The sequence below is a fragment of the Gymnoscopelus microlampas genome (assembly GCF_963454915.1).
Source record: "Gymnoscopelus microlampas genome assembly, chromosome: 12".
Classification (NCBI taxonomy): domain Eukaryota; kingdom Metazoa; phylum Chordata; class Actinopteri; order Myctophiformes; family Myctophidae; genus Gymnoscopelus; species Gymnoscopelus microlampas.
In genome coordinates this window covers 40,596,805-40,618,578 of record NC_139949.1, presented here as the reverse complement: position 1 = coordinate 40,618,578, position 21,774 = coordinate 40,596,805, and the positions used below count along the sequence as shown (strand labels likewise).

General features: G+C 38.8%; 1 protein-coding gene across 1 annotated transcript in view; it reads left to right on the top strand.

Annotated features, from left to right (window-relative positions):
* Positions 1 to 21,774, top strand: part of coro6 (coronin 6) — a 68,346-nt gene that overhangs the window by 35,266 nt on the left and 11,306 nt on the right. The window contains exon 3 of the mRNA XM_084073309.1: positions 14,772 to 14,894. Coding sequence (XP_083929435.1) covers positions 14,772 to 14,894 — 123 coding nt within the window. The remainder of the gene's footprint in view (positions 1 to 14,771; positions 14,895 to 21,774) is intronic.

Sequence of the window (21,774 nt, the reverse complement as noted above, 5' to 3'; positions counted from 1 at the left end):
GGGGCGCTTAAAGTTAAATATCTCCAAAACTACAAATGATTTCAAAAGAAAAAATCTCAAGCATGCATGTCCACAGTAAGGTGGAATTTTTGAACTGTGAATGGAGTTTCTAGGTGAACGTGTTTTTTTGAGGTCCCTATACCCTAACCCTAACCTTCCATCCGCCTCCATTCTAAATCTCTGAACTTTTAAAGGAGTACAATTCTAAAACTATGCAACATTTCAAAGATTCCTTTTCAGGCAAACATGTCCAGAGTAAGACGAACATTTTAAAGTATGAATGAGGTTACTACGCGTAAGTATGTAGTTGTAAGCCTGCCTTTAAATGTCCATTGCCGCATCGACAATGAATGGGGCGCTTAAAGTTAACTATCTCCAAAACTACAAATGATTTCAAAAGAAAAAATCTCAAGCATGCATGTCCACAGTAAGGTGGAATTTTTGAACTGTGAATGGAGTTTCTAGGTGAAAGTGTTTTTTTGAGGTCCCAAATTCGTCCATCGACCTCCATTATAAATCTCTGAACTTTTAAAGGAGTACAATTCTAAAACTATTAAACATTTCAAAGATTCCCTTTCAGGCAAACATGTCCACAGTAAGATGAACATTTTAAAGTTTGAATGGGGTTTCTATTCTATATATGACATTTTGAATCATCACAGTCAGTTCACCTTCTTTTGGGTCTTGAGTCGAACCAATTACTCCCGCGGAGACATCAAATTTCTCTTTTGGGCTTTGAGTCTTGGGACTCAAGGCCCAACAGAGAAATTTGATGTCTCCGCGGGAGTAATTGGTTCGACTCAAGACTCTTTTGGGTCTTGAGTCTTGGGAAAGAAAAAAAAAGTGTGCCAGTTGGATTTGAACCAGGAATCTTCTGGTTGCAAGTCCTGTATCTAAACCACTGCACCACAGAGGTCCTTACATGTTCTGTTGACTTCTGTGGAATTTGTCTGAAAGATTATATAAAGGTAAAAGCCCCAGGTAAAAGTTAGAAAGATGTCCTTGCGAGATTTGAACTCAGGACCTTCAGTGTATAAGGCCTGAATCTTAACCACTGCTCCATCATGGTACATACTTTCTATGGTGTCTTACATGCTGTTCACTGAAAGATCAGATAAAGGTGCAAGAGTCAGGTATTTGTTGGAAACCTGTCCTGGTTGGATTTGAACCAGTAACCTTCTGGTTGCAGGTCCTGTATCTAAACCACTGCACCACAGAGGTTCTGACTTGTTCTGTTAACTTAGCCTTGATAACTTTGTACCCTTTTCCCTTTAAATATCCATTGCCATTGACAATGCATTAGGCGCTTAAAGTTAAATATTTCAAAAACTACAAATCTTTAAAAGGTATAACATCTCAAGGATGCATGTCCACAGTAAGGGGGATTTTTTGAACTGTGAATGGAGTTTCTAGGTGAAAGTGTTTTTTTGAGGTCCCAAAACCTTCCACCCGCCTCCATTCTAAATCTCTGAACTTTTAAAGGAGTACAATTCTAAAACTATGCAACATTTCAAAGATTCCTTTTCAGGCAAACATGTCCAGAGTAAGACGAACATTTTAAAGTATGAATGAGGTTACTAGGCGTAAGTATGTAGTTGTAAGCCTGCCTTTAAATGTCCATTGCCGCATCGACAATGAATGGGGCGCTTAAAGTTAAATATCTCCAAAACTACAAATGATTTCAAAAGAAAAAATCTCAAGCATGCATGTCCACAGTAAGGTGGAATTTTTGAACTGTGAATGGAGTTTCTAGGTGAAAGTGTTTTTTTGAGGTCCCAAATTCGTCCATCGACCTCCATTCTAAATCTCTGAACTTTTAAAGGAGTACAATTCTAAAACTATTAAACATTTCAAAGATTCCTTTTCAGGCAAACATGTCCAGAGTAAGACGAACATTTTAAAGTATGAATGAGGTTACTAGGCGTAAGTATGTAGTTGTAAGCCTGCCTTTAAATGTCCATTGCCGCATCGACAATGAATGGGGCGCTTAAAGTTAAATATCTCCAAAACTACAAATGATTTCATAAGAAAAAATCTCAAGCATGCATGTCCACAGTAAGGTGGAATTTTTGAACTGTGAATGGAGTTTCTAGGTGAACGTGTTTTTTTGAGGTCCCTATACCCTAACCCTTACCTTCCATCCGCCTCCATTCTAAATCTCTGAACTTTTAAAGGAGTACAATTCTAAAACTATGCAACATTTCAAAGATTCCTTTTCAGGCAAACATGTCCAGAGTAAGACGAACATTTTAAAGTATGAATGAGGTTACTAGGCGTAAGTATGTAGTTGTAAGCCTGCCTTTAAATGTCCATTGCCGCATCGACAATGAACGGGGCGCTTAAAGTTAAATATCTCCAAAACTACAAATGATTTCATAAGAAAAAATCTCAAGCATGCATGTCCACAGTAAGGTGGAATTTTTGAACTGTGAATGGAGTTTCTAGGTGAACGTGTTTTTTTGAGGTCCCTATACCCTAACCCTTACCTTCCATCCGCCTCCATTCTAAATCTCTGAACTTTTAAAGGAGTACAATTCTAAAACTATGCAACATTTCAAAGATTCCTTTTCAGGCAAACATGTCCAGAGTAAGACGAACATTTTAAAGTATGAATGAGGTTACTAGGCGTAAGTATGTAGCTGTAAGCCTGCCTTTAAATGTCCATTGCCGCATCGACAATGAATGGGGCGCTTAAAGTTAAATATCTCCAAAACTACAAATGATTTCATAAGAAAAAATCTCAAGCATGCATGTCCACAGTAAGGTGGAATTTTTGAACTGTGAATGGAGTTTCTAGGTGAAAGTGTTTTTTTGAGGTCCCAAATTCGTCCATCGACCTCCATTCTAAATCTCTGAACTTTTAAAGGAGTACAATTCTAAAACTATTAAACATTTCAAAGATTCCTTTTCAGGCAAACATGTCCAGAGTAAGACGAACATTTTAAAGTATGAATGAGGTTACTAGGCGTAAGTATGTAGTTGTAAGCCTGCCTTTAAATGTCCATTGCCGCATCGACAATGAATGGGGCGCTTAAAGTTAAATATATCCAAAACTACAAATGATTTCATAAGAAAAAATCTCAAGCATGCATGTCCACAGTAAGGTGGAATTTTTGAACTGTGAATGGAGTTTCTAGGTGAACGTGTTTTTTTGAGGTCCCTATACCCTAACCCTTACCTTCCATCCGCCTCCATTCTAAATCTCTGAACTTTTAAAGGAGTACAATTCTAAAACTATGCAACATTTCAAAGATTCCTTTTCAGGCAAACATGTCCAGAGTAAGACGAACATTTTAAGGTGTGAATGAGGTTACTACGCGTAAGTATGTAGTTGTAAGCCTGCCTTTAAATGTCCATTGCCGCATCGACAATGAATGGGGCGCTTAAAGTTAAATATCTCCAAAACTACAAATGATTTCAAAAGAAAAAATCTCAAGCATGCATGTCCACAGTAAGGTGGAATTTTTGAACTGTGAATGGAGTTTCTAGGTGAAAGTGTTTTTTTGAGGTCCCAAATTCGTCCATCCGCCTCCATTCTAAATCTCTGAACTTTTAAAGGAGTACAATTCTAAAACTATGCAACATTTCAAAGATTCCTTTTCAGGCAAACATGTCCAGAGTAAGACGAACATTTTAAAGTATGAATGAGGTTACTAGGCGTAAGTATGTAGTTGTAAGCCTGCCTTTAAATGTCCATTGCCGCATCGACAATGAACGGGGCGCTTAAAGTTAAATATCTCCAAAACTACAAATGATTTCATAAGAAAAAATCTCAAGCATGCATGTCCACAGTAAGGTGGAATTTTTTAACTGTGAATGGAGTTTCTAGGTGAACGTGTTTTTTTTAGGTCCCTATACCCTAACCCTTACCTTCCATCCGCCTCCATTCTAAATCTCTGAACTTTTAAAGGAGTACAATTCTAAAACTATGCAACATTTCAAAGATTCCTTTTCAGGCAAACATGTCCAGAGTAAGACGAACATTTTAAAGTATGAATGAGGTTACTAGGCGTAAGTATGTAGCTGTAAGCCTGCCTTTAAATGTCCATTGCCGCATCGACAATGAATGGGGCGCTTAAAGTTAAATATCTCCAAAACTACAAATGATTTCATAAGAAAAAATCTCAAGCATGCATGTCCACAGTAAGGTGGAATTTTTGAACTGTGAATGGAGTTTCTAGGTGAAAGTGTTTTTTTGAGGTCCCAAATTCGTCCATCGACCTCCATTCTAAATCTCTGAACTTTTAAAGGAGTACAATTCTAAAACTATTAAACATTTCAAAGATTCCTTTTCAGGCAAACATGTCCAGAGTAAGACGAACATTTTAAAGTATGAATGAGGTTACTAGGCGTAAGTATGTAGTTGTAAGCCTGCCTTTAAATGTCCATTGCCGCATCGACAATGAATGGGGCGCTTAAAGTTAAATATCTCCAAAACTACAAATGATTTCATAAGAAAAAATCTCAAGCATGCATGTCCACAGTAAGGTGGAATTTTTGAACTGTGAATGGAGTTTCTAGGTGAACGTGTTTTTTTGAGGTCCCTATACCCTAACCCTAACCTTCCATCCGCCTCCATTCTAAATCTCTGAACTTTTAAAGGAGTACAATTCTAAAACTATGCAACATTTCAAAGATTCCTTTTCAGGCAAACATGTCCAGAGTAAGACGAACATTTTAAGGTGTGAATGAGGTTACTACGCGTAAGTATGTAGTTGTAAGCCTGCCTTTAAATGTCCATTGCCGCATCGACAATGAATGGGGCGCTTAAAGTTAAATATCTCCAAAACTACAAATGATTTCAAAAGAAAAAATCTCAAGCATGCATGTCCACAGTAAGGTGGAATTTTTGAACTGTGAATGGAGTTTCTAGGTGAAAGTGTTTTTTTGAGGTCCCAAATTCGTCCATCGACCTCCATTATAAATCTCTGAACTTTTAAAGGAGTACAATTCTAAAACTATTAAACATTTCAAAGATTCCCTTTCAGGCAAACATGTCCACAGTAAGATGAACATTTTAAAGTTTGAATGGGGTTTCTATTCTATATATGACATTTTGAATCATCACAGTCAGTTCACCTTCTTTTGGGTCTTGAGTCGAACCAATTACTCCCACGGAGACATCAAATTTCTCTTTTGGGCTTTGAGTTTTGGGACTCAAGGCCCAACAGAGAAATTTGATGTCTCCGCGGGAGTAATTGGTTCGACTCAAGACTCTTTTGGGTCTTGAGTCTTGGGAAAGAAAAAAAAAGTGTGCCAGTTGGATTTGAACCAGGAATCTTCTGGTTGCAAGTCCTGTATCTAAACCACTGCACCACAGAGGTCCTTACATGTTCTGTTGACTTCTGTGGAATTTGTCTGAAAGATTATATAAAGGTAAAAGCCCCAGGTAAAAGTTAGAAAGATGTCCTTGCGAGATTTGAACTCAGGACCTTCAGTGTATAAGGCCTGAATCTTAACCACTGCTCCATCATGGTACATACTTTCTATGGTGTCTTACATGCTGTTCACTGAAAGATCAGATAAAGGTGCAAGAGTCAGGTATTTGTTGGAAACCTGTCCTGGTTGGATTTGAACCAGTAACCTTCTGGTTGCAGGTCCTGTATCTAAACCACTGCACCACAGAGGTTCTGACTTGTTCTGTTAACTTAGCCTTGATAACTTTGTACCCTTTTCCCTTTAAATATCCATTGCCATTGACAATGCATTAGGCGCTTAAAGTTAAATATTTCAAAAACTACAAATCTTTAAAAGGTATAACATCTCAAGGATGCATGTCCACAGTAATTTTTTGAACTGTGAATGGAGTTTCTAGGTGAAAGTGTTTTTTTGAGGTCCCAAAACCTTCCACCCGCCTCCATTCTAAATCTCTGAACTTTTAAAGGAGTACAATTCTAAAACTATGCAACATTTCAAAGATTCCTTTTCAGGCAAACATGTCCAGAGTAAGACGAACATTTTAAAGTATGAATGAGGTTACTAGGCGTAAGTATGTAGTTGTAAGCCTGCCTTTAAATGTCCATTGCCGCATCGACAATGAATGGGGCGCTTAAAGTTAAATATCTCCAAAACTACAAATGATTTCAAAAGAAAAAATCTCAAGCATGCATGTCCACAGTAAGGTGGAATTTTTGAACTGTGAATGGAGTTTCTAGGTGAAAGTGTTTTTTTGAGGTCCCAAATTCGTCCATCGACCTCCATTCTAAATCTCTGAACTTTTAAAGGAGTACAATTCTAAAACTATTAAACATTTCAAAGATTCCTTTTCAGGCAAACATGTCCAGAGTAAGACGAACATTTTAAAGTATGAATGAGGTTACTAGGCGTAAGTATGTAGTTGTAAGCCTGCCTTTAAATGTCCATTGCCGCATCGACAATGAATGGGGCGCTTAAAGTTAAATATCTCCAAAACTACAAATGATTTCATAAGAAAAAATCTCAAGCATGCATGTCCACAGTAAGGTGGAATTTTTGAACTGTGAATGGAGTTTCTAGGTGAACGTGTTTTTTTGAGGTCCCTATACCCTAACCCTTACCTTCCATCCGCCTCCATTCTAAATCTCTGAACTTTTAAAGGAGTACAATTCTAAAACTATGCAACATTTCAAAGATTCCTTTTCAGGCAAACATGTCCAGAGTAAGACGAACATTTTAAAGTATGAATGAGGTTACTAGGCGTAAGTATGTAGTTGTAAGCCTGCCTTTAAATGTCCATTGCCGCATCGACAATGAATGGGGCGCTTAAAGTTAAATATCTCCAAAACTACAAATGATTTCATAAGAAAAAATCTCAAGCATGCATGTCCACAGTAAGGTGGAATTTTTGAACTGTGAATGGAGTTTCTAGGTGAACGTGTTTTTTTGAGGTCCCTATACCCTAACCCTAACCTTCCATCCGCCTCCATTCTAAATCTCTGAACTTTTAAAGGAGTACAATTCTAAAACTATGCAACATTTCAAAGATTCCTTTTCAGGCAAACATGTCCAGAGTAAGACGAACATTTTAAAGTATGAATGAGGTTACTAGGCGTAAGTATGTAGTTGTAAGCCTGCCTTTAAATGTCCATTGCCGCATCGACAATGAATGGGGCGCTTAAAGTTAAATATCTCCAAAACTACAAATGATTTCAAAAGAAAAAATCTCAAGCATGCATGTCCACAGTAAGGTGGAATTTTTGAACTGTGAATGGAGTTTCTAGGTGAAAGTGTTTTTTTGAGGTCCCAAATTCGTCCATCGACCTCCATTCTAAATCTCTGAACTTTTAAAGGAGTACAATTCTAAAACTATTAAACATTTCAAAGATTCCTTTTCAGGCAAACATGTCCAGAGTAAGACGAACATTTTAAAGTATGAATGAGGTTACTAGGCGTAAGTATGTAGTTGTAAGCCTGCCTTTAAATGTCCATTGCCGCATCGACAATGAATGGGGCGCTTAAAGTTAAATATCTCCAAAACTACAAATGATTTCATAAGAAAAAATCTCAAGCATGCATGTCCACAGTAAGGTGGAATTTTTGAACTGTGAATGGAGTTTCTAGGTGAACGTGTTTTTTTGAGGTCCCTATACCCTAACCCTAACCTTCCATCCGCCTCCATTCTAAATCTCTGAACTTTTAAAGGAGTACAATTCTAAAACTATGCAACATTTCAAAGATTCCTTTTCAGGCAAACATGTCCAGAGTAAGACGAACATTTTAAAGTATGAATGAGGTTACTACGCGTAAGTATGTAGTTGTAAGCCTGCCTTTAAATGTCCATTGCCGCATCGACAATGAATGGGGCGCTTAAAGTTAAATATCTCCAAAACTACAAATGATTTCAAAAGAAAAAATCTCAAGCATGCATGTCCACAGTAAGGTGGAATTTTTGAACTGTGAATGGAGTTTCTAGGTGAAAGTGTTTTTTTGAGGTCCCAAATTCGTCCATCGACCTCCATTCTAAATCTCTGAACTTTTAAAGGAGTACAATTCTAAAACTATTAAACATTTCAAAGATTCCCTTTCAGGCAAACATGTCCACAGTAAGATGAACATTTTAAAGTTTGAATGGGGTTTCTATTCTATATATGACATTTTGAATCATCACAGTCAGTTCACCTTCTTTTGGGTCTTGAGTCGAACCAATTACTCCCGCGGAGACATCAAATTTCTCTTTTGGGCTTTGAGTCTTGGGACTCAAGGCCCAACAGAGAAATTTGATGTCTCCGCGGGAGTAATTGGTTCGACTCAAGACTCTTTTGGGTCTTGAGTCTTGGGAAAGAAAAAAAAAGTGTGCCAGTTGGATTTGAACCAGGAATCTTCTGGTTGCAAGTCCTGTATCTAAACCACTGCACCACAGAGGTCCTTACATGTTCTGTTGACTTCTGTGGAATTTGTCTGAAAGATTATATAAAGGTAAAAGCCCCAGGTAAAAGTTAGAAAGATGTCCTTGCGAGATTTGAACTCAGGACCTTCAGTGTATAAGGCCTGAATCTTAACCACTGCTCCATCATGGTACATACTTTCTATGGTGTCTTACATGCTGTTCACTGAAAGATCAGATAAAGGTGCAAGAGTCAGGTATTTGTTGGAAACCTGTCCTGGTTGGATTTGAACCAGTAACCTTCTGGTTGCAGGTCCTGTATCTAAACCACTGCACCACAGAGGTTCTGACTTGTTCTGTTAACTTAGCCTTGATAACTTTGTACCCTTTTCCCTTTAAATATCCATTGCCATTGACAATGCATTAGGCGCTTAAAGTTAAATATTTCAAAAACTACAAATCTTTAAAAGGTATAACATCTCAAGGATGCATGTCCACAGTAAGGGGGATTTTTTGAACTGTGAATGGAGTTTCTAGGTGAAAGTGTTTTTTTGAGGTCCCAAAACCTTCCACCCGCCTCCATTCTAAATCTCTGAACTTTTAAAGGAGTACAATTCTAAAACTATGCAACATTTCAAAGATTCCTTTTCAGGCAAACATGTCCAGAGTAAGACGAACATTTTAAAGTATGAATGAGGTTACTAGGCGTAAGTATGTAGTTGTAAGCCTGCCTTTAAATGTCCATTGCCGCATCGACAATGAATGGGGCGCTTAAAGTTAAATATCTCCAAAACTACAAATGATTTCAAAAGAAAAAATCTCAAGCATGCATGTCCACAGTAAGGTGGAATTTTTGAACTGTGAATGGAGTTTCTAGGTGAAAGTGTTTTTTTGAGGTCCCAAATTCGTCCATCGACCTCCATTCTAAATCTCTGAACTTTTAAAGGAGTACAATTCTAAAACTATTAAACATTTCAAAGATTCCTTTTCAGGCAAACATGTCCAGAGTAAGACGAACATTTTAAAGTATGAATGAGGTTACTAGGCGTAAGTATGTAGTTGTAAGCCTGCCTTTAAATGTCCATTGCCGCATCGACAATGAATGGGGCGCTTAAAGTTAAATATCTCCAAAACTACAAATGATTTCATAAGAAAAAATCTCAAGCATGCATGTCCACAGTAAGGTGGAATTTTTGAACTGTGAATGGAGTTTCTAGGTGAACGTGTTTTTTTGAGGTCCCTATACCCTAACCCTTACCTTCCATCCGCCTCCATTCTAAATCTCTGAACTTTTAAAGGAGTACAATTCTAAAACTATGCAACATTTCAAAGATTCCTTTTCAGGCAAACATGTCCAGAGTAAGACGAACATTTTAAAGTATGAATGAGGTTACTAGGCGTAAGTATGTAGTTGTAAGCCTGCCTTTAAATGTCCATTGCCGCATCGACAATGAACGGGGCGCTTAAAGTTAAATATCTCCAAAACTACAAATGATTTCATAAGAAAAAATCTCAAGCATGCATGTCCACAGTAAGGTGGAATTTTTGAACTGTGAATGGAGTTTCTAGGTGAACGTGTTTTTTTTAGGTCCCTATACCCTAACCCTTACCTTCCATCCGCCTCCATTCTAAATCTCTGAACTTTTAAAGGAGTACAATTCTAAAACTATGCAACATTTCAAAGATTCCTTTTCAGGCAAACATGTCCAGAGTAAGACGAACATTTTAAAGTATGAATGAGGTTACTAGGCGTAAGTATGTAGTTGTAAGCCTGCCTTTAAATGTCCATTGCCGCATCGACAATGAATGGGGCGCTTAAAGTTAAATATCTCCAAAACTACAAATGATTTCAAAAGAAAAAATCTCAAGCATGCATGTCAACAGTAAGGTGGAATTTTTGAACTGTGAATGGAGTTTCTAGGTGAAAGTGTTTTTTTGAGGTCCCAAATTCGTCCATCGACCTCCATTCTAAATCTCTGAACTTTTAAAGGAGTACAATTCTAAAACTATTAAACATTTCAAAGATTCCTTTTCAGGCAAACATGTCCAGAGTAAGACGAACATTTTAAAGTATGAATGAGGTTACTAGGCGTAAGTATGTAGTTGTAAGCCTGCCTTTAAATGTCCATTGCCGCATCGACAATGAATGGGGCGCTTAAAGTTAAATATCTCCAAAACTACAAATGATTTCATAAGAAAAAATCTCAAGCATGCATGTCCACAGTAAGGTGGAATTTTTGAACTGTGAATGGAGTTTCTAGGTGAACGTGTTTTTTTGAGGTCCCTATACCCTAACCCTAACCTTCCATCCGCCTCCATTCTAAATCTCTGAACTTTTAAAGGAGTACAATTCTAAAACTATGCAACATTTCAAAGATTCCTTTTCAGGCAAACATGTCCAGAGTAAGACGAACATTTTAAAGTATGAATGAGGTTACTAGGCGTAAGTATGTAGTTGTAAGCCTGCCTTTAAATGTCCATTGCCGCATCGACAATGAATGGGGCGCTTAAAGTTAAATATCTCCAAAACTACAAATGATTTCAAAAGACAAAATCTCAAGCATGCATGTCCACAGTAAGGTGGAATTTTTGAACTGTGAATGGAGTTTCTAGGTGAAAGTGTTTTTTTGAGGTCCCAAATTCGTCCATCGACCTCCATTCTAAATCTCTGAACTTTTAAAGGAGTACAATTCTAAAACTATTAAACATTTCAAAGATTCCTTTTCAGGCAAACATGTCCAGAGTAAGACGAACATTTTAAAGTATGAATGAGGTTACTAGGCGTAAGTATGTAGTTGTAAGCCTGCCTTTAAATGTCCATTGCCGCATCGACAATGAATGGGGCGCTTAAAGTTAAATATCTCCAAAACTACAAATGATTTCATAAGAAAAAATCTCAAGCATGCATGTCCACAGTAAGGTGGAATTTTTGAACTGTGAATGGAGTTTCTAGGTGAACGTGTTTTTTTGAGGTCCCTATACCCTAACCCTTACCTTCCATCCGCCTCCATTCTAAATCTCTGAACTTTTAAAGGAGTACAATTCTAAAACTATGCAACATTTCAAAGATTCCTTTTCAGGCAAACATGTCCAGAGTAAGACGAACATTTTAAAGTATGAATGAGGTTACTAGGCGTAAGTATGTAGTTGTAAGCCTGCCTTTAAATGTCCATTGCCGCATCGACAATGAATGGGGCGCTTAAAGTTAAATATCTCCAAAACTACAAATGATTTCATAAGAAAAAATCTCAAGCATGCATGTCCACAGTAAGGTGGAATTTTTGAACTGTGAATGGAGTTTCTAGGTGAACGTGTTTTTTTGAGGTCCCTATACCCTAACCCTAACCTTCCATCCGCCTCCATTCTAAATCTCTGAACTTTTAAAGGAGTACAATTCTAAAACTATGCAACATTTCAAAGATTCCTTTTCAGGCAAACATGTCCAGAGTAAGACGAACATTTTAAAGTATGAATGAGGTTACTAGGCGTAAGTATGTAGTTGTAAGCCTGCCTTTAAATGTCCATTGCCGCATCGACAATGAATGGGGCGCTTAAAGTTAAATATCTCCAAAACTACAAATGATTTCAAAAGAAAAAATCTCAAGCATGCATGTCCACAGTAAGGTGGAATTTTTTGAACTGTGAATGGAGTTTCTAGGTGAAAGTGTTTTTTTGAGGTCCCAAATTCGTCCATCGACCTCCATTCTAAATCTCTGAACTTTTAAAGGAGTACAATTCTAAAACTATTAAACATTTCAAAGATTCCTTTTCAGGCAAACATGTCCAGAGTAAGACGAACATTTTAAAGTATGAATGAGGTTACTAGGCGTAAGTATGTAGTTGTAAGCCTGCCTTTAAATGTCCATTGCCGCATCGACAATGAATGGGGCGCTTAAAGTTAAATATCTCCAAAACTACAAATGATTTCATAAGAAAAAATCTCAAGCATGCATGTCCACAGTAAGGTGGAATTTTTGAACTGTGAATGGAGTTTCTAGGTGAACGTGTTTTTTTGAGGTCCCTATACCCTAACCCTTACCTTCCATCCGCCTCCATTCTAAATCTCTGAACTTTTAAAGGAGTACAATTCTAAAACTATGCAACATTTCAAAGATTCCTTTTCAGGCAAACATGTCCAGAGTAAGACGAACATTTTAAAGTATGAATGAGGTTACTAGGCGTAAGTATGTAGTTGTAAGCCTGCCTTTAAATGTCCATTGCCGCATCGACAATGAATGGGGCGCTTAAAGTTAAATATCTCCAAAACTACAAATGATTTCATAAGAAAAAATCTCAAGCATGCATGTCCACAGTAAGGTGGAAATTTTGAACTGTGAATGGAGTTTCTAGGTGAACGTGTTTTTTTGAGGTCCCTATACCCTAACCCTTACCTTCCATCCGCCTCCATTCTAAATCTCTGAACTTTTAAAGGAGTACAATTCTAAAACTATGCAACATTTCAAAGATTCCTTTTCAGGCAAACATGTCCAGAGTAAGACGAACATTTTAAAGTATGAATGAGGTTACTAGGCGTAAGTATGTAGTTGTAAGCCTGCCTTTAAATGTCCATTGCCGCATCGACAATGAATGGGGCGCTTAAAGTTAAATATCTCCAAAACTACAAATGATTTCATAAGAAAAAATCTCAAGCATGCATGTCCACAGTAAGGTGGAATTTTTGAACTGTGAATGGAGTTTCTAGGTGAACGTGTTTTTTTGAGGTCCCTATACCCTAACCCTAACCTTCCATCCGCCTCCATTCTAAATCTCTGAACTTTTAAAGGAGTACAATTCTAAAACTATGCAACATTTCAAAGATTCCTTTTCAGGCAAACATGTCCAGAGTAAGATGAAAATTTTAAAGTATGAATGAGGTTACTAGGCGTAAGTATGTAGTTGTAAGCCTGCCTTTAAATGTCCATTGCCGCATCGACAATGAATGGGGCGCTTAAAGTTAAATATCTCCAAAACTACAAATGATTTCAAAAGAAGAAATCTCAAGCATGCATGTCCACAGTAAGGTGGAATTTTTGAACTGTGAATGGAGTTTCTAGGTGAAAGTGTTTTTTTGAGGTCCCAAATTCGTCCATCGACCTCCATTCTAAATATCTGAACTTTTAAAGGAGTACAATTCTAAAACTATTAAACATTTCAAAGATTCCTTTTCAGGCAAACATGACCACAGTAAGATGAACATTTTAAAGTATGAATGGGGTTACTAGCAGTAAGTATGTAAGATTAGTAGCCTGTACTCGTTTCCCTTTAAATATCCATTGCCGCATCGACAATGCATGGGGCGCTTAAAGTTAAATATCTCCCAAACTATAAATGATTTCCCCAAAAAAAAATCTCAAGCATGCATGTCCACAGTAAGGTGGAATTTTTGAACTGTGAATGGAGTTTCTAGGTGAAAGTGTTTTTTTGAGGTCCCAAATTCGTCCATCGACCTCCATTATAAATCTCTGAACTTTTAAAGGAGTACAATTCTAAAACTATTAAACATTTCAAAGATTCCCTTTCAGGCAAACATGTCCACAGTAAGATGAACATTTTAAAGTTTGAATGGGGTTTCTATTCTATATATGACATTTTGAATCTTTACAGTCAGTTCACCTTCTTTTGGGTCTTGAGTCGAACCAATTACTCCCGCGGAGACATCAAATTTCTCTTTTGGGCCTTGAGTCCCAAGACTCAAGGCCCAAAATAGAAATTTGATGTCTCCGCGGGAGTAATTAGTTCTACTCAAGACTCTTTTGGGTCTTGAGTCTTGGGGGGAAAAAAAAGTGCGCCAGTTGGATTTGAACCGGGAATCTTCTGGTCGCAAGTGCTGTATTTAAACCACTGCACCAGAGAGGTCCTTACCTGTTCTGTTGACTTGCGTGTAATTTTCTGAAAGATTAGATAAAGGTAAAAGCCCAGGGTAAAAGTTAGAAAGATGTCCTTGCGGGATTTGAACTCAGGACCGTACTAACTTGACAAAAAGTACATTTTCAGTTGCACATCCACATAAAACAGCTGAGTTTTGGGAGCAATTTGACCATCACTAATTTCTATAATTTGTAGCTTTTGCACAGTTTTATGTTTTGTTAAATAACTACTCGATGTCATAACATGTCCTCAGCTGCATTACCAACTGCATTAGGTACAACATCGCTTCAATGTACCTAGCTACTTTTACTACAGTAAGTAACTTACAGTGTAGGCTACTAGCTACTTATTTTAAAAGAGAGCTTTTAGTGTAGCTCGGTATTTATTATAAAGAGCTTCTACATTTTTAAAGTAGTTTTCTAATAATATTAATATTTATGCTTACTAATACTAATATTAATACTAATACCAATACCAATTCTAATATTGATTCTATCACAGTTATACAGAGCTATTGTAGTAATGAGACTTGTAGCAATGCCAGTGCAAGATAATGTACACAGTATCTAACAAGGAGTTTTGTTTCTGCTGTGTGTTGCAGACAGGTCGTGTGGATAAGAACTACCCGCTGGTGACGGGGCACTCTGGACCTGTCCTTGATATCGACTGGTGCCCTCACAATGACAATATCATAGCCAGCGGCTCCGAGGACACCACTGCTATGGTAAGACTACCTTGAAATCAGTATTGCCAGATTTTACACGTTGCGACACGTTGTGAGCTTCTATTCTGCTATTTTCACAAAAAGATCTTGGGAAAAAAGTGGGTGTCCCTGAAGCATACATGGCAACACTGCTCGAAGTGTGTGTGTGTGTGTGTGTGTGTGTGTGTGTGTGTGTGTGTGTGTGTGTGTGTGTGTGTGTGTGTGTGTGTGTGTGTGCGTGTGCGTGTGCGTGCGTGCGCGCGCATGCCTGGTGCTAGGAATTCTGGGCCTCATTAACATTGACACTTAACCACAGTCAGTGCAGGGGAACAGAATACGCACATCATCTGCTTGAGGCGCTCAGTTGGAAAAAGATCATGAAGAGAAAGAATAAATCTGCAAACTCTCTGCTCCGATGTAATTTTATGACATTTCGAGCCAAGGCTCTTCATCGGGTCAAACTGGGGGACATTTAAAAAAACGTGAGCTTTGTGCAGCACTGTAGATCTGCAATTTTTGCTATTTTTTGCCATTCATCATATGACAAAGTATGTCAAGTTGGGTCTGGGGACTCCCGGGGTCCTTGAGGGGGTTCCAGGGGGTCCCCAGCAAAACGTGTCAATACATTTTAACCCCTTTATCCATATTTTATACATTGGCTTTTCAAAAATAGCAGATAATAGCAGCAAGCTTGCAGCGCACAACAAGCTTGTAAATCTACTATTTTGTTACATGTTTTAAAAAAAAAAAATCTTAAGTGTTTCAGATGGGGGTCCGCGGCCAAATGCATTTCAATTTGGGGGTCCTTGACATGAAAATGTTTGAGAACCACTGGTTAAAAAATTTAGGAAGCAAACCCAATAAGCAACTACACTTTAGAAACAAGCCCAAAAGACTGCAACCCACAACTACCAATATTTACAAGCGACATTACTGAAAAACAAGCCCAAAGTCGCTAATAAGTGGCATACATGGCAACACTGCTCGAAATGTGTGTAATGTGTGTAGTGCGTGCGTGCGTGTGCATGCAGGGCTGGTGCCAGGAATTCTGGGCCTCATTAACATTGATGTTGATGCCTATCAATGTTGAACATTGATAGGCTTTTTATGCCTTTATTTATAACGTATAGTGAAGACAGACAGGAAACAGGGAGAGAGAGATGGGGAGAGACATGCAGTAAAGATCGTCAGGAACGGGACTCGAACCCGTGATGCACCGTCAGGCTACATTGAGCCTATAGGTGCCCAGACCCCAAGGCCCATCGGTCCGGTAACATTGACACTTGACCACTGTCATTGCATGCAGGGGAATATTTTCATAAGAAAAAACTAATAGAATACACATCATTTGCTTGAGGTGCTGGGTTGGAAAAAGATCATGAAGAGAAAGAATAAACCTGCACTCATCTGCTCCAATGTAATTCAATGACAACGTTTCGAGCCAAGGCTCCTCATCGGGTCAAACTGGGGGATATTTTCAAAAATGTGAGCTTGTACTGCTGTTTTTTGCCATTCATCACATGACAAAGTATGCAGGGCTTAAGTGGCTACAACATTCTGGCGATGACATTAATAATGTGAGGCCCCATTTAACCTTGGGACCCACAAATCACTATCACTTCCCACTGCTTTATGACAGCCTTGTGTGTGCATGTCTGTGTGACAGAGAGAGAGAGAGAGAGAGAGAGAGAGAGAGAGAGAGAGAGAGAGAGAGAGAGAGAGAGAGAGAGAGAGTGGCTTGTGCGGGCGCGCGTGTGTGAGATAGCTAAAGAGAGACAGTAAAGTACGTGTGACAAATATTTGGTGTGCAGCTGACTCAGATAATTGTCGGCCCAGTGGTCCTTAGCTCAGTGTGTGTGTGTGTGTGTGTGTGTGTGTGTGTGTGTGTGTGTGTGTGTGTGTTCATCGTGACTGCCTGGCAGATGAAGAACCCATCTATCAATACATTAGTGTGTTCACACCATGTGTCTTCTCCATCCCTCAGTGGGTGTTCATCATATTCCATGACGTTCAGTGGTTCCTTGTGTGATCTTGTCTGGCCTTCATTTACAGGATTAGAGCCTGCAAATCCTGTGGTTCTGACCCGTCTCAACACCGCACATCACACTCTGTGTGTGTGTGTGTGTGTGTGTGTGTGTGTGTGTGTGTGTGTGTGTGTGTGTGTGTGTGCGTGCGTGCGTGCGTGCGCGTGTGCGCGTGCATGTGTGCGTGCGTGTGCGTGCGTGGGTGGGTGTGTTTGTGTGTGTCGTGACACAATCCGGAGAACAGCTGTGTCACTGTGTATAAGCACCTAATTCAACTCTCATAATAATTCAACATTGACTATTTTACTGCGTATGTCTGACTCACACCCCTAGAATAAATATGGTAATTCATAAAGTTGTGGCAAGCATGAAATGTCTTAAGCTTTCCAGCTGGGGTCGCTGTTGCATCATGTCAAGTGATTTTTGGGCAATAGATGGAAAAACATCTATTTAACATGTATGACGCATCTGTGTTCAGTATGCTTGTGTGTGAAGGAAATGGACACTTGTCCATGGGAGTCGTTAAACAGTAAAATCCTCTGATAGGGATCCTGTGATAATGATCCCATAGTAATCCTGTCATTAACTCTGGGAGGGTTAAAATGGAAGCATTGTAAGCATTCTATTAACACAGATGAAAAGATAAAGGTGCACCCAGTGGAGTGTAAATCTCCTCGAGGAGGATGCCCAATCTCCATCTGTCTGTCTGTCTGTCTGTCTGTCTGTCTGTCTGTCTGTCTGTCTGGGCCTCTGGGCCATGTGATGACAATGTTTTGGGGTTGGGGCCCGGGGATAGATCCTTTTCCACTGTAGCGCCCAAACTGTGGAATGATCTTCCACCCCATGTTAGAGTGTCTCAAACCTTGCTTGTGTTTAAATCACGCTTGTAAACTCACTTGTACTCCTTGGCTTTCGATGATTCAGACTGAGAGTTGCTGTTTTTTCCCCCCTGTTTATTGTGTATGTATTGTTTTGCTTTATAGCCAGTGGGGATATGTTTTATCCCTGCTTCTACACTAAATACAATCGTTTTGGCTGTTTTTGCTACTTGTCATACGAAGTCCCCATCTCTGTTTTTTTCTTTTTCACCCTGTTTGTAGTGCAACCAGAGTGACAGGCAATGATAACAACTCTTAGGAAAATGAGCACATTGCAAAGTAGTGTTGTATATTGTCTTGTCACCTACACAAACATGTGTAGGATACATGGAACGGTATCTGCTGTGGATCTATGGACTAAAATGACACAATAGCACAGTGGTCCTCAAACATTTTCATGTCAAGGACCCCCGAATGTATTTGGCCCTAGACCCCCATTTCAGAAGATTTTGTGGTAGCACTTTACAATAATGACCCGTTATAAAGCATTTATAAACGTTTATAAGCAGTTTGTAGACTATTAACAAATCATTAACAACCTGTTTATTGACATTCGTAAATGATTACTAAAACCTTTATAACTACAGTTACAAATCATCTATAAAGGTATTAGTAACTATTCATGAATAAGCCATGTATAATACATCTGTAAATGATTATTAAATCATTTGTAACTGATGTTACATAATATATACAAGCTATTGGTAGCTTGTTCATATTTAACATATGCTTTGTTAAACATTCCTAAAGTATCTATAAATCCTTAGTACATGTTATTATGTGCCCTATAGTAAAGTGAAGACAGTTCATCATTTACAACTGTCTGTTAATGTGTTTGTTCATGTTTAACATGCTTTGTAAAACATTCCTAAAATATCTATAAATCCTTTGTACAGGTTATTATGTGCCCTACAGTAAAGTGAAGACAGTTCATCATTTATGACTGTCTGTTAATGTGGACTTTCTCCTTACCTATTGCAAACTACCTGGCTTTCATGAATGCAGACACCAAACAATTACTATAATTATCATTCATGTTAAGCAAATGATGCGTAAGACATTCGTAAAGAGTATGTAAACCATTTGCAGACGTTATCATGAGCCTGAGCCTAGTTGCTTCTTTTGGGCTTGTTTTCATAGACCTGTCCGCTTGTTTCTTTTGCAAAATCTGGCAACACACTGATTACCTGCATTACACCTGCAGTAGCCTACTAGGGAGGAAGTGAACAGTGATGCAGTTGCAGACTGGACATAAATATGTCTAATTCATGTTTTATGTGTTTTAACTGTCTTGTTGCAGGTGATCGAGGTAACATAAAATGGCTAATCTTACACACATGAAGTAGCATTATGACTAGGGGGTATTTTGATGGTGGCTGTTTGTATCCACAATGTTTGTTTTGATGTGTAGGCTAGTAATGTCCTCCATGCTTAGCAGTTTAGCTTAGCAGCTAAAGCTAACTTGCACTGGGAGGTGGTGACTGCAGAGGCTCCAAGCTGCTACTCTGTGATTCTGTTGTGATTAATTTATTTGTTTAAATGTCAGTGTGTGTGCTGTGGCCAAGAGTTGCTACATTTTATATCTTAATAAATTGTTGTATACTTGTATACTATATAACGTTACTTTTGCCACTTTTTGATGTCATATGTTTTACTAATCACTGTTAAACATGAAATAATAATGCATAGTCTTCACTTTACAACAAGGCCCATGATAACGTTAGCAAATGGTCAACACACTCTTTACGAATGTCTTACGAATCATATATTAAACATGAAAGATAATTCTAGTAATTGTTTGGCATCTGCATTCATGAAAGCCAGGTAGTTTGCAACAGGTAAGGAGAAAGTCACATTAACAGACAGTTGTAAATGATGAACTGTCTTCACTTTACTATAGGGCACATAATAACATGTACTAAGGATTTATAGATATTTTACTCTACTCAGAGTCATAAGTTTACAAAATGTACTAAAGTACAGTGAACGTCTGCGGTTTGTCTTCATCACTGAAAATAACGTACATGTAAACTGATATAAAACTGCTGTCATGTGCAGTTGGGGTGAAGAAACACAACCATTTCACTCCTAATAATACCTATTTGATTTGACATCCTGACTTGCTGCTGTAGCTGAGGCTTGAACCTGTTACCTGCGGCTCACTAGTCAGTGACTCTATCCATTCACCTACAGCTGTTTCCTTGGAATCTGTGGTTCCGAAACATTTTGTTGTCAACCCCCCAAATTGACATGTATTTGGGCAGTGGACCCCAATGTGAAAAGATGTAGTGTCAGGGCCCCCCATGAAAAAGATTTATATTTATGCTGTAACACATTTTTTTAAAGTTATTTGTCTTGTTTGTTGTTCAAGTCAAAGCACCAGGAAGGCTGTATTTGTCAGCCATCTGTTAGCTCAATGGTTGAGACGCAGTATTCATGATCCAGAGGCCATGAGTTCAAATCCCATTGATGTCTTTCCTATGATTATATCCTTTGCAGACTGGCTTCCAGAAGATCAACTGAAAACTACTAGGAAGGCTATATTTGTCATCCAACTGTTAGCTCAATGGGTTGAGACGCAGTATACATGATCCAGAGGCCATGAGTTCAAATCCCATTGATGTCTTTCCTATGATTCTTTCCTTTGCAGACTGGCTTCCAGAAGATCAACTGAAAACTACCAGGAAGGCTGTACTTGTCAGCCATCTGTTAGCTCAATGGGTTGAGACGCAGTATTCATGATCCAGAGGCCATGAGTTCAAATCCCATTGATGTCTTTCCTATGATTCTTTCCTTTGCAGACTGGCTTCCAGAAGATCAACTGAAAACTACCAGGAAGGCTGTACTTGTCAGCCATCTGTTAGCTCAATGTGTTGAGACGCAGTATTCATGATCCAGAGGCCATGAGTTCAAATCCCATTGATGTCTTTCCTATGATTCTTTCCTTGAGTGGGTTCGATTCCCACTCCGAGTCATGTGTCCCAGGTAACTTGGGGCAACGGATAAATTGACTGATATCCTTAGTGATGCTTCCCTTTGCAGACTAACTTCTAGAAAAACAAGTTAAAACCACCAGGAAACCTGTAACTCTCAGCCAACAGCATAGCTCGACTGGTGGAGCGTTTGTCCAATAACATGACTTGACTTGACTTGAGTGGGTTCGATTCCCACTTGAGTCAAGTGTCCCCGGTAACTTTTTAAAAAATGTATCCGTTGCCCCAAGTTACCTGGGACACTTGACTCAAGTGGGAATCGAACCCACTCAAGTCAAGTCAAGTCATGTTATCCTTAGTGATGCTTCCCTTTGCAGACTAACTTCTAGAAAAACAAGTTAAAACCACCAGGAAACCTGTAACTCTCAGCCAACAGCATAGCTCGACTGGTAGAGCGTCTGTCCAATAACATGACTTGACTTGACTTGAGTGGGTTCGATTCCCACTTGAGTCAAGTGTCCCCGGTAACTTTTTAAAAAATGTATCCGTTGCCCCAAGTTACCTGGGACACTTGACTCAAGTGGGAATCGAACCCACTCAAGTCAAGTCAAGTCATGTTATCCTTAGTGATGCTTCCCTTTGCAGACTAACTTCTAGAAAAACAAGTTAAAACCACCAGGAAACCTGTAACTCTCAGCCAACAGCATAGCTCGACTGGTAGAGCGTCTGTCCAATAACATGACTTGACTTGACTTGAGTGGGTTCGATTCCCACTTGAGTCAAGTGTCCCCGGTAACTTTTTAAAAAATGTATCCGTTGCCCCAAGTTACCTGGGACACTTGACTCAAGTGGGAATCGAACCCACTCAAGTCAAGTCAAGTCATGTTATTGGACAGACGCTCTACCAGTCGAGCTATGCTGTTGGCTGAGAGTTACAGGTTTCCTGGTGGTTTTAACTTGTTTTTCTAGAAGTTAGTCTGCAAAGGGAAGCATCACTAAGGATATCAGTCAATTTATCCGTTGCCCGAAGTTACCGGGGACACATGACTCGGAGTGGGAATCGAAC